Source organism: Mytilus edulis, chromosome 8 (assembly GCF_963676685.1).
Source record: "Mytilus edulis chromosome 8, xbMytEdul2.2, whole genome shotgun sequence".
Lineage (NCBI taxonomy): Eukaryota > Metazoa > Mollusca > Bivalvia > Mytilida > Mytilidae > Mytilus > Mytilus edulis.
Genome location: NC_092351.1, coordinates 53,193,592 through 53,206,485, shown reverse-complemented (window position 1 = coordinate 53,206,485; position 12,894 = coordinate 53,193,592). Strand labels below are relative to the sequence as shown.

General features: G+C 30.7%; 1 protein-coding gene across 7 annotated transcripts in view; it reads right to left on the bottom strand.

Moving 5' to 3' along the window:
* LOC139485859 (centrosomal protein of 135 kDa-like) overlaps positions 1–12,894 on the bottom strand; it is a 44,746-nt gene that overhangs the window by 15,017 nt on the left and 16,835 nt on the right. For 5 of the 7 annotated variants that reach the window (XM_071270500.1, XM_071270501.1, XM_071270502.1 and 2 more), the window contains 5 exons: positions 7,984–8,112; positions 6,440–6,676; positions 4,562–4,627; positions 3,728–3,878; positions 614–888 (listed from right to left, as the gene is read on the bottom strand). In XM_071270500.1, the coding sequence (XP_071126601.1) occupies positions 614–888; positions 3,728–3,878; positions 4,562–4,627; positions 6,440–6,676; positions 7,984–8,112 (858 nt within the window). Of the gene's footprint in view, positions 1–613; positions 889–3,727; positions 3,879–4,561; positions 4,628–6,439; positions 6,677–7,983; positions 8,113–9,134; positions 9,443–12,894 lie in introns of those variants that run through there. The other 2 variants (XM_071270504.1, XM_071270503.1) reach the window with 2 other exon arrangements.

Below are 12,894 nucleotides of genomic sequence, written 5' to 3'. Positions count from 1 at the left end.
CAGATACAATTGAAATGTGTTATGATGTTGAATCTACGATTACAATAACGATAGCACAAACTGTCGACATGGTATAAAAACAATGTCAGAGTGTCAGAGACCAAAGGACACTAATGTAGAGGGCCCTGATGGGTTATTTTCGTTCTTCGTGATCCACGCATTTTCGCTATCATGGTCCCTTTTTGTACAGATTTTTTTTATTTTATATTTTCCTCATTCGTGATCATGGAAATTTATTTTCTGTGAATTGTGATTGACAAAAAAATCAACTTGTGAATCCTGATGCCACCCCCCCCCCCCCCCTCAAGCCATCAGGGGGAGGGTTGCGATCTCATTAACATGTTTAACCCCGCCACAATTTTGAGCCTGTCCCAAGTCAAGAGCCTCTGGCCTTTGTTAGTCTTGTATGATTTTTAATTTTAATTTCTTGTGTATAATTTTAGTATGACGTCCATTATCACTGTACTAGTATACATATTTTTTAGGGGCCAGCTGAAGGACACCTACGGGTGCGGGAATTCTCTCTACAATGAAGACCCATTGGTGACCTTCCTCTGTTGTCGCTTTGACGCATTCCCCATTTCCTTTCTCAATTTTATCCTCATATACAAACCTTTTTATCAGATTTTGAGGTAGGTGTTCCTGCAGCCTCCCGTACCGGACTTCCTGCTCTAGAAGATGACCTTGACCTTACAGGACTTCGACTTCTGGTTGGAATCTCTCCTCGTAACATTTTTTGGAGAGCATCTGCCTGATCTCTGTAATAATTTCTCTCTTCTTCAATGCTGCGTATGAAGGCATCAAGTTTACTAGAAGTTTTGCCTTTTTTTGTTAGTGCTGGACCGTTCTTTTTCTTCAGTCTTTCAATCTCTAACACAAGTTCCTTTTCTGATTTCAAAAGAAAATATAGAATAAAAAATAACAAAAACTTATATCTGTATCAACTTTATTCATATGATGTATAACTGTATAAACTTTATTCATATGATGTATATCTGTATAAACTTTATTCATGTGACGTATATCTGTATAAACTTTATTTATCTGACGTATATCTGTATAAACTTTATTCTTATGATGTCTATCTGTATAAACTTTATTCATATGATGTATATCTGTATAAACTTTATTCATATGATGTATATCTGTATAAACTTTATTCATATGATGTATATCTGTATAAACTTTATTCTTATGATGTCTGTCTGTATAAACTTTATTCATATAATGTCTATCTGTATAAACTTTATTCTTATGATGTGTATCTGTATAAACTTATTCATATGATGTATATCTGTATAAACTTTATTCTTATGATGTCTATCTGTATAAACTTTATTCATATTATGTATATCTGTATAAACTTTATTCATATGATGTATATCTGTATAAACTTTATTCATATGATGTCTATCTGTATAAACTTTATTCATATGATGTATATCTGTATAAACTTTATTCTTATGATGTCTATCTGTATAAACTTTATTCATCTGATGTATATCTGTATAAACTTTATTCTTATGATGTATATCTGTATAAACTTTATTCTTATGATGTATATCTGTATAAACTTTATTCTTATGATGTATATCTGTATAATCTTTATTCTTATGATGTATATCTGTATAAACTTATTCATATGATGTATATCTGTATAAACTTTATTCATATTATGTATATCTGTATAAACTTATTCATATGATGTATATCTGTATAAACTTTATTCATATGATGTATATCTGTATAAACTTTATTCTTATGATGTACTGTATAAACATTAATTTTTCGTGGGGTTAAAATTTCGTGGTTTTGTATCCAAAAGTAAGTTCGTGGGGATTAATTTTCGTGGTTTTTAAGTTTAGAAAAAAATTATACAAATGTCACTTTATAATTGACAAAACTCAATAAAACTGATGTGAACTTTTGCCGTTGGGAAAAATCAATAATTGCATTTCATAGTAACAGTGAGCACTAATCAAGTGTTGTAACCTGCATACGCTAATTGGCTGTTACACACCTTTGATGTTTTATTCAAGGACAATGATTGTGTGATAAATGTATTACGACTTGAGGGCATTACAGACACATTAGACTGTTAAATGACATTGATTGACAGTTCTTGATCATTATTAATTACTGTACAAACAAAGGATTAGGATTATCATCTGACTTAAAGAAAACCTTTGAATATCAATGTCTAATCAATTAACCTATTTATTTCATTGTCTGCATTTATGTTCATCAATTATATAATGTCAATAAGATTTAGTCAGATCATAAAATAATGTGTATCTACAGTTAAATTTTCGTTGGGGTTTTAATTTCGTGGATACTTCTTATCCACGAAATAAACGAAATTAAATCCCCCACGAAAATTTGTGCTTTTACAGTATATCTGTATAATCTTTATTCTTATGATGTATATCAAAACATATTCTTTCAAAGAATGTGATATTTTTAACCCACTGCTGTTTTGTTGTTGTTTAGTCTTGTTTGTTCCTTTCAATTTCACTCTTCTATGTGTGGGTTTATATGGTTGCTATATTTAAAGCGGTTTCACTGTTGTTTTGTATATTTATTTCGGCTAGATTTTTTATTTTTAAATTTCAATATTGTCACGCTAATGTTGAATAGTCTTTTTTATGTATAGGGTACTGGTTTTCTGTTTCAAAATATACTGTGGATTCATTTATTTTCGTGGATATCAATTTTCGTGGATATTTGATTTCGTTGTTTAGCAATCTCTGTATACAAAGCCTATATGATATTTGTAATTCGTTGAACATTTAATTTGCTGGTTTTCCTGTAACCACGAAACCCACGAAAATATGAATCCACAGTAATTAATTTCCCACTACTATGGATTCATTACTATTCGTTGGGTACCAATTTTTATTGATTTCATGGGAAATGTTTAACCGCAAGTTCTAATGTTCAACAAAGCACACACTTTCTGTAGACTTAAATAAAGTTTTAGGCAAAACCATAAAATAAAAAAAACATAAACATACAATATGAAATTTGTATTCACGAAGAAAACTGTTAAACTTAGAAATTATTGCATGTATTTATTATTGCGATTTTGGTATTTTAGACTAAAAAGCAATTTTAATTGCTTATTGAGTAAAATACTGTTTAATTCATAAATGTGAGTTTTAATTATTGCGATTATAACCCTGTCACATTTTTGCAATAATTTCTGAATTTACAGTAAATGTAAGTCCATAGTAAATCTAAAGTTCTACAAACATGACAAATAAGTTCGTAAAATAATCCCTACCATTAGTCATAAGTTTGTAAAACAATCCCTACCATTAGTCATAAGTTTGTAAAATAATCCCTACCATTAGTCATAAGTTTGTAAAATAATCCCTACCATTAGTCATAAGTTTGTAAAATAATCCCTACCATTAGTCATAAGTTTGTAAAATAATCCCTACCATTAGTCATAAGTTTGTAAAATAATCCTACCATTAGTCATAAGTTTGTAAAATAATCCCTACCATTAGTCATAAGTTTGTAAAATAATCCCTACCATTAGTCATAAGTTTGTAAAATAATCCCTACCATTAGTCATAAGTTTGTAAAATAATCCTACCATTAGTCATAAGTTTGTAAAATAATCCTACCATTAGTCATAAGTTTGTAAAATAATCCCTACCATTAGTCATAAGTTTGTAAAATAATCCTACCATTAGTCATAAGTTTGTAAAATAATCCCTACCATTAGTCATAAGTTTGTTGACTCTATGACTGATCCTCTTCTTGTCTTCAGTGACTCTGTCTAACAATTCCTCGAGACGCAGCAGGTCGCCATTCTTTACAGATAACTGCTGCTTAAGTTCAGCTTGCTGTCTAGATAAGGACTGGTTACCCTATAAAATCATAAAATCATTTATATATATATTATAAAAGTTTGACACTGCTAGAAGTGAACTGAAATATTTATAAGGGAGCATGAACAAGTTCAGCTTGCTGTCTAGATAAGGACTGGTTACCCTATAAAATCACAAAATCATTTATATATATATTATAAAAGTCTGACACTGCTAGAAGTGAACTGAAATATTTATAAGGCAGCCTGAACAATTTTAGAATTTTACACATGGCAAAGAAGTAGATTGCCTGATTTATTAATTGGTATTTGACACCACTTTCAACCCAATTGTGCTACATGTATTTGGTGGGGTCAGTTTTTGATTGGTGGAGAAAGCAGGAGTACCCAGATAGAACCATGACCTTCAGTAGGGAAACTGACAATCAAAGCCAACCGTGCAAGGGCTGTATAACCAGTCAAGGTCGTTAAAAACATCCATTTGTTGTACAATCAAAGTCAATTTAGATAGACGCCAATGCACCTAATCTGTGTAGTATTCAAATTCACAAGCTCAGTGTTGACTGGCTAATGATACAGTTGTTCGATAACCTAGACTTAGTCATCATGGCCCCTTTTTGATTATCAAACAAAGGCAATAAGTTTACAGTAAAAAGTAAAGTTTGTGCCAAGTAACAGATAACTCAATTATTATATATATTAATCTAAATCTATCCCACTTACAGCTTTCAATTCAGCCACTACTTGGTCCAAATCTTCAAGCTCATGGCGAGATTTTTCCAATTCATCCTGAAAACATAAAACAACATGTATCAATATTAAGCATCCTTGAAAGGGCTATTTCTAAAAAACTGAACATTTATAAATTAATTGACTGATTGACCCATTAAGTTCAGCAGCAAACTTTACATACACATTCAGGGCTATTCCATCAAAACAAGTGAAACTGCGAGCTACTGCTCACTGATGATACCCCCGCCGCAAGTGGATAATATTAATAGTGTAAAAATATGCAAGTGTTCGGTAAACAGGAAGTTGTCGAGTGATGAATCTGAAAACGCATCACACGGTATAGCTGACTTATATAAATCCTGAAACCAAATTTCAGAAATCCTTGTATTGTAGTTCCTGAGAAAAATGTGACGAAAATTTTCAACTTGGCTATCATGTGTAAAATCAGACAAGTGTTCGGTAAACAGGAAGTTGTCAAGTGATGAATCTGAAAATGCATCACACGGTATGGCTGACATATATAAATGTTGATACCAAATTACAGAAAGGGTGGATGTGTAGTTCCTGAGAAAAATGTGACCATGGGTCGGACTGACTGACGGACGGACGGACTGACGGACGGACTGACAGACAGAGGTAAAACAGTATACCCCCCTTTTTTAAAGCGGGGGTATAATAAATATGAGAATGTAGAAAAGGTTGGTATGTCCCAAAAACAAACATAATTTTATTGTATTAATTTCTATATTCTTCTGTACATCTCGTAAATGACCCACAACCCAACAAGTCCATTCAAACCCTCCCAAGGAAGAGCTTTTAAAACATCTCTTTACTGCATATCTTTAATATCTTTACTGCATGAAATGGAAGAATGTGTCTGATGCTAAATAGATCATGCTTTACATTTCAATATATTTTTTTTATTTTTAAAAAACTACAGTGATCAAAACACTAATTAAGCACACACATAAATTATATCTGCTGTGCATGGACAGTTATTTCTTCTTTTAACCACAACTAATTAACATCATGCATGTATATTAAATATATAATCTCCCAGTCTGCAGTGCAACCTTGATAACTGGACATATACTCATTAGTTTTAACTCTAGATCTTGTATACAACTTAAAATATATTTTTTTGATGTGTACGTTATATTTTGCTACATACCAATTGCAACTAATCATATTTTTTGAAAAACATAGATCAAATTTTAATAGTCCTTGATTATTATTTACTATCTATAAAAAAACATGCGTCTAATCATTGAGATTTAAAAAGCATTGAAATTAACTTTGCACATTACATGCATAAACCCTGCATTTTACATGCATGCATGTAATATTATACATATTTCTAATAATCTTACCAGATGACAACATATCTAAAATAATTAATCTTGAACTTTGTACATTTAGAATATTGAAATCCTACATTTCTTCTACATCACCTACATGAACTATTAGTAGGCCAACACATTCTTTTTGTTCTATGACATATATTTCAAGGTAAGTAGTTCCCAGAAATTTTTACAAGTTGCAAATGAAATAAATACCTTGCCCATTTATTTTTATTGAAAAAAAGACCAATTTAATTAGTTTTGCTGGGTTGCAATAAAGTTCTTGAGTTAATTCTATTGAAAAGAGACAGATTTTTTTTTATCTTGCTTCAATCCATCTTTTATGAATGGAATTTTCAGTTTCAGAATGTATGAGACTACTTGTTTGTAGCCAAAATGATAATAACAACATTTCATTTGTTAAATTTCCATTGTGTAAGACACTATTATCACAACAATGTTATGATTGTATATGCTTTTAAATTTTTGACCCAGAATGCATTATGTTCTATAACTCAGACCAATTTACCTTTGCCTCTGTCATTTCTCTGTCTGCCTCTTTTACAACAATTTCTTTGTCGCATTGCAGACGCTTGGCCATGCGGTCAACATCATTGAGGTCATATTCCAATTCTTTATTCTTAGCTTCTAATTGTCTTGTTTTTAAATTCATTTTGGATGACATGCTTTCATACTCATCTCTCGTTGCCAAAGCTTCGTTCATCTTTCGATCCATTTCTCTATTCTTTTGTTGTAAAAAGTCAATCTGTAAAGAAAATAATCAGAAAGTAAGATACATATCCAGAGTTCTTGTAGACCTCACTTACAAAAGATAATTCATACCAGAATATTCTTATCTGACAAGTAAAATGAGATTTTTACTAGACAAAAGTCTGATAAATATATTGGTATTTAAGATTAATTTTTTTCTAAACGTGATGTTGTCAGTTTTTATTTCCAGCAAACCACCAAGTTACACTACGCTTAATTTGGTGTTTAATGCCATTTCAAACACTCCTCCCTTTACCATGGTGGGCAGTTTCATTGGTGTAGGAAGCAAATAAGGCCACATTTAAAAGAATGTCTGTCTCCCCTCCCCCGGGTCTACCCTTTGTAAACAGACCAGGAAGGCAGGTTCTTTTTTTTTTTTTTTTTTTAACTGGATGTGATTGTCATAGCATGGTCACATGAATGGTTTGACTTGTCCAGTCCAGGCCACTTATCAGTTGTTTGTGCTCAATTTGAGTGTATTTATTTAGATTATCAATCCTTCTGCTTTCAAGCACTTTCCAAAAATGGAAACAAATTATTTTCAGGAAAAAAATAATTTCGATTTTTTTGTGGAAAATAATTTGTTGACCCGGGGGTTTATCTTTGACCCGGGTGGGGGAGGGGAAACAAACATATTTTTAATTTTGGCCTAACTGGAGAGAACCACTTAACTTGGGCAGGAAAAGTTGCAATCCAAGTTAATTAAGATCTGAGTCCAAACTAGCCACAAGCAGGATTGGAACTCTCAATCTCTGTGCTGACAGGCTAGTGAGTACCCGGTAGATGAATTACCTACAACACTTTGCCATGTGCACAAAGACCCCTTTCAAACATGAATAAATGGGTCAATTACATGAGTCTGAAGAGGTGAATTTGCTTTCATCATAGTCAGCAAGCTTTTTGAAACAATGGCTTGCTATAGATGACCTCATGCAGGATGTAAAATTTGTTACCAATGGGACATTTTTTATATCCTGTGAACAAAATTCAAGGTTTTGTTTTCCCATCTATTCTTTGAATTGATGTGTGATCATTTTGGTATATTGCATATTTCACTGCTACTGGTATGGTATAAATTACTATGGAATCTATTACTTACTTAGTTTCAAATTTTGGTGGATAAGGAAAATATTGCCATTTTTGTCATGTTTGTAGATCATTCATTTTGTAGTTTTAAAAACTTCCCAATACAAACTTACGGAAAATGTTTGCACTTCATTTGCAGTAAACCATTAATTACTTCGAATTCACAATAAGAACTCAAGAAAAAAGTAGAATCCTAAGTACTGCATATTTATTCACCTGTATATTAAGATGAGAGATCATCCTCTCGTTAGCCCTGTTCCGGGCCTCCAGGGCCACGACATCTGAAGGTCTTCCTCCGTCCAACATTCTGTTCAGTCTTTCTATTTCTTCATCTCTTCTATCAACCTGAAACAAAATTGAAAATTTATTTTTTTGTTTTGTAAATTTTAATTATTTCCAAGACTTTCTTCTATGCCTTTTCATCTTATATCTAATTTTCACACTTTTATCTATGTGTGAATTCTGACAAATTAAATGAAATTTTGACCTATTTCACTATGCTAAATATGTTGGAAAACAGCATGAACTTTCAATTATATCTTTATACAGGGTGTAGTTTTGGTGCATCATGATCATGATCATGATCATAAAAGCTCCAACAAGTACTTTCTAAATGAGGATTAGCAATACAAACTAGAACACTAAGGGAGCTCTGTTATTAATGATATATATCTTATAAATTGAGAACATGCAAAAAAAATAAATAAACAAAACACAAGGACTCTTTGGTCACTTTTGTAAATTTGTACCAAGTTTAAAACCACAATTATATTACACCTGCCTTAAAATTTCAATACACATTTAAAACCTTCAAACATGTGAAATTTAAATAGTGTCTTTGTCAAACTGAAACAATAGACTATTTTTTATGCTTTTCAAGGTCTAGCCTTTCAACTTAGAGATAAAATCTTTTTGTCAAATCATACAAAAGAAACCTATTTTCTGTTATAAATTCAAATTTAAAACCCTTTTAATGCTAATTATGTATATATATGAAATAAAAACTATCTTTTGTCATATTTATATGTTCATAAAAAATGAAAAATATCTAGCAAAAACTATAGTATTAATTAGATTAAAGCAACATACTCAGAGTCTGTAGCTTTTACTTGTACAGTAATAAAAAGATTTTGCTTAGAACAAGGATTTGTTATAGTAATATATACTATACAAATCCTTGCTTAGAATATTAAATGTTAACTTATAAAAAAAAATTGTTCCATGTGCAAATTTAAATTATTTGATTTTTTCTTCAAAATTTATATACACCAAAACTAAAATATTAATTTAGCTAGTGATAAAATCTGAAATCTATTCTTCAAAATATTTCTTTAAAAGTTTTTATCGTTGCAACATTTTTTACTCACTCCTGCCTCTAGAAATAATCTTTCTTTACATTCCCTCGGCCTAGCTCCTGGCTCAAGAAATAATCTCTCCCTAGATGATTCCCTTGGTCTGTTATAATCAGACCTCAAACTTTGATGCCTATGCATTTTGGGAGGTTTTTGTGACACTACCCTCCCGTTATAATATCTATCCAATATATACGATGTCATGTTAATTTCATTTTCATTTCTCTAATTGAAATCAACATTTCGCATTTTGTTCAGACATGCAAATGAGCAAGAGAAGTTAATTATGTCAAATTAAGGTTTTGGCCACTTAAAACAAAATCAGCCATACCTCATTAACCCCAGCTTTGATAGTTCAACTTCATTAATTAACAATTGAAATTCACAACTAGTAATTGGAAACTAACCACTGATTGGATTAAGTTATTTAAAGTAACATTGTTTTCTATTGAAAATTATTTCTATCTGACAAAGTTATCTTGAAATTGTTTTATACCAATAAGCAAATTCTGTTTTAATATAGAATTGCAGATTGAATTTCAGTTAGTTTTAAACTACAAATTATGCTCATACAATTTAAAATACAAATACACAAGCAAGCATAATTCTTCACCTGGGTTTAAGTACACTCAGTTGTAAATACACCAATCGAACATGGATTATGTTTATTTTAAACTTTTCATTTATTCTTTATGGGTGGACATTGATCAACAATGATCAATATAAAAATGTCATGATCATTTATGTTTTTAACCACTCACCATAAAATGATTTTTGTATTTTCAAATATGTATATATTTTTTATTGTTTGAACTATTAAACTATTTATTGCTTTCTTAAATATTACATGCCCATCCCTTTTCAGTTCAGCATAAAGTTTTAAGAAATAAATAGTTAAGCAATGCAAATTTATAACCTTTCAAAGAATATGACCGAAAAATAATATAATGTCATTTTACAACATAAAATATTCAATCCCTTATTTTATATAAGCCACATATTGGATTGCTGTAGAAATTCAACGACACAAAAGACTATTGTTATACCAACAAATAATTAATTATTCATACACAAATCTGTCATTAAATAAAATAAATTCTATAATATCTGTGAATTTTTAGATTTTTTTTACCAAATTTTTAGCTCATCTTATGAACACTAATTGATTGTCAAGTTAAAGAACTATTTCTGTAGCTAACCAGGTAAAATGTATTGTATATTGTATAATCCCCCCCCCCTCACCACCACCACCTTATTTTCACCCCACCCCCTACATATTTCATTAAAGAGTTCCTGCATTTCATCTATTTCATTTTTATCAATTGACTTTATATTCTGAATGACTAACAATAGTTCTTAATTCAATATCAATCTGAACCTGCCTGAAATATATGCCACTGGACATTATGCAACTTACAATCAAACTTAATTAAGTAGGTTTTTATTTGTTTTTTTCTATCCAAAAGATCAATTGCATATATATTTGGTTGAAAACTCTCTAGAACTTATGTTTTGTACTTAATATTTGTGTCTATACCGAATCCATAGAAAGCTTTATTATGCCATTATTTTGCTGGTGGGTGGAGGTTGCAGTCTTTCAATAATGCTTGCCTTAAACACCTGTTTTTATTCATCTGTTCATACCCAGACTTTAAAATTGAGAATGGAGGTGGGGAATATGTCACATAGAAAACAACCTCGACCAAAGAGCAGATAACAGCCAAAGGCCACCAATGGGTCTAGGAGCGTTTTAATTAATTGTAAATATGTATGCTGTGAAAAATATCTGCTCCACTTCTTTGGGAAATATTCAGATAAAAACAATGTTCTGGGAACTACTTCAACAAAACTACAAGTCCGTAACACGTTTACAACTTCACAACTAATTTAGATAAGCAAAGATCTGTTATACACCAAAGACATCATAAATGGACCATAAACACTCACACGACATTTATTAAATTTGCAGAGGGTTTTAAACAGGTACAGATAACCTAAGCCACTCCAGGTCAACGCAGATTAATACGAAATTAATTTTAAATTGGTCCTATACAATATCAATACTTGTGGATCTAAAATGTAAATTTGTCATTCGGTAAATGACTTTAAACGAGAATTTATTAAACACGTCTGAACATGGAGTTGACAATCCTATACATTATGTATGTGTACCAGCTAGACGTCGATGATTGCACAAAGTTTGTAACAGTTTAATAAAACAGTCTCTATTGAATATTCAAATACTTATTTCAATAATATCCATGATTCATGTGTTTAAGGTTGAGACAGAAAGTTGCAAGCAAGCAGATTTTCAAAAGGTGTTTAAACTTTTCAACTCATTTTAAAATCAGATAGTCTTGAAGTGTGACAAACTTTTAGAACAAGAGAAAACACTGTCAGGACTCAGTGTCCATCGCTCTAGACCACTTGGCCACCTAGAATAAGTAATTCAGTTTTTGTAGGCCTAGTATGTTACCTGTCCTAATCAGTCGAATCTGGAGTTGTAACACAGTATATGATATACAATTGACATGAAGATGGAATTGATTGCAGATTAGCTTAATTATCTGTCCTTATCTCATACATAGGTATTCCATGGATTTATATATCTTTGACTTAAAAAATATGTTTGAGTGTTCCTGATAGGTGTTAATCCAATATTTATAAAGTGTCATTTTCTTTCTTTTTTTTTTTTTTTTTTGACATGGTTGTTAATCATAATTTGATTTATTTTTATATCATTACCAACTAATAGATACTAGACCATTTGTATATCCAAAAAAAAAGCATTTTGATTATCTTGATGCTCCAAATAAAATCAAGAAAATTTATCACTGATAATTGACTTATGCACTGTAAATTATTTGGGATGTCTAATCCTACATCAGCTTGAGATCATTTAGGGGGAAGGGGTTTAACTGAAGATTCATTATCATTCGAAGGGTACAAAACTTCATTGATAAGGGATATAAGTAAACCATAATTGAAGTGACAATTAACATTTCACAACAGATCGACTTGGATGCAGAACTTGCATGATTAAACCGTGAAATTAAGTTCCCCCCGAAAATACAATCTTTCGTAAATACAATAACATTAGTTCACACCAAAATACACATATCTACAGCATAAAGGCTTAGTACTTTCTAATTCAAATTGATGTTATATAATTTTGTTAATAAAATATTTGAACTAAACAACTTGTCCATCGTCTATCTTAAAATGTAAACAATGGAGTGATTCATGTTTATTTAATCACAGAAAATATGTGGCCATGAGCTATATATTAAAATAATGTATGTACATAGATCCCTCCGTTATTCCGAGCACCCTCTAGTGCTGCGAGGGTACAGTTTCATGTGTGATATTAAATATTGAACTTTTAAATGTATTTATAACTGAAAAAGACATTTAGAAAATGTTGTGTTAGACAAATGGTCAAATTTGATGTCAGTTTAACTTTTGAAAATACATCTAAAATCACTATCTAAGCCTACAACTCATTTTGAATTCTAAATAAGATTTTAAACTGCAAGGATTTCTAAATATATCTGATTAATAAATGAATTTTAGAGCAAAAAAGTCATCTGTCTGTTTTAAAAAAAGGTGCATTTAATATATTTATATGTAAATGATTTTTCTTCATTGTTCATTTGCATTCAAATAATCTCTTTACTGCATTACTGTAAAAAAAAAAAATGTATGCCTTTGAATTGATCTTAAAATATCATATTTGAACAAGAGAAGCAAAAGAAAATGCATTTATCTCAAAATA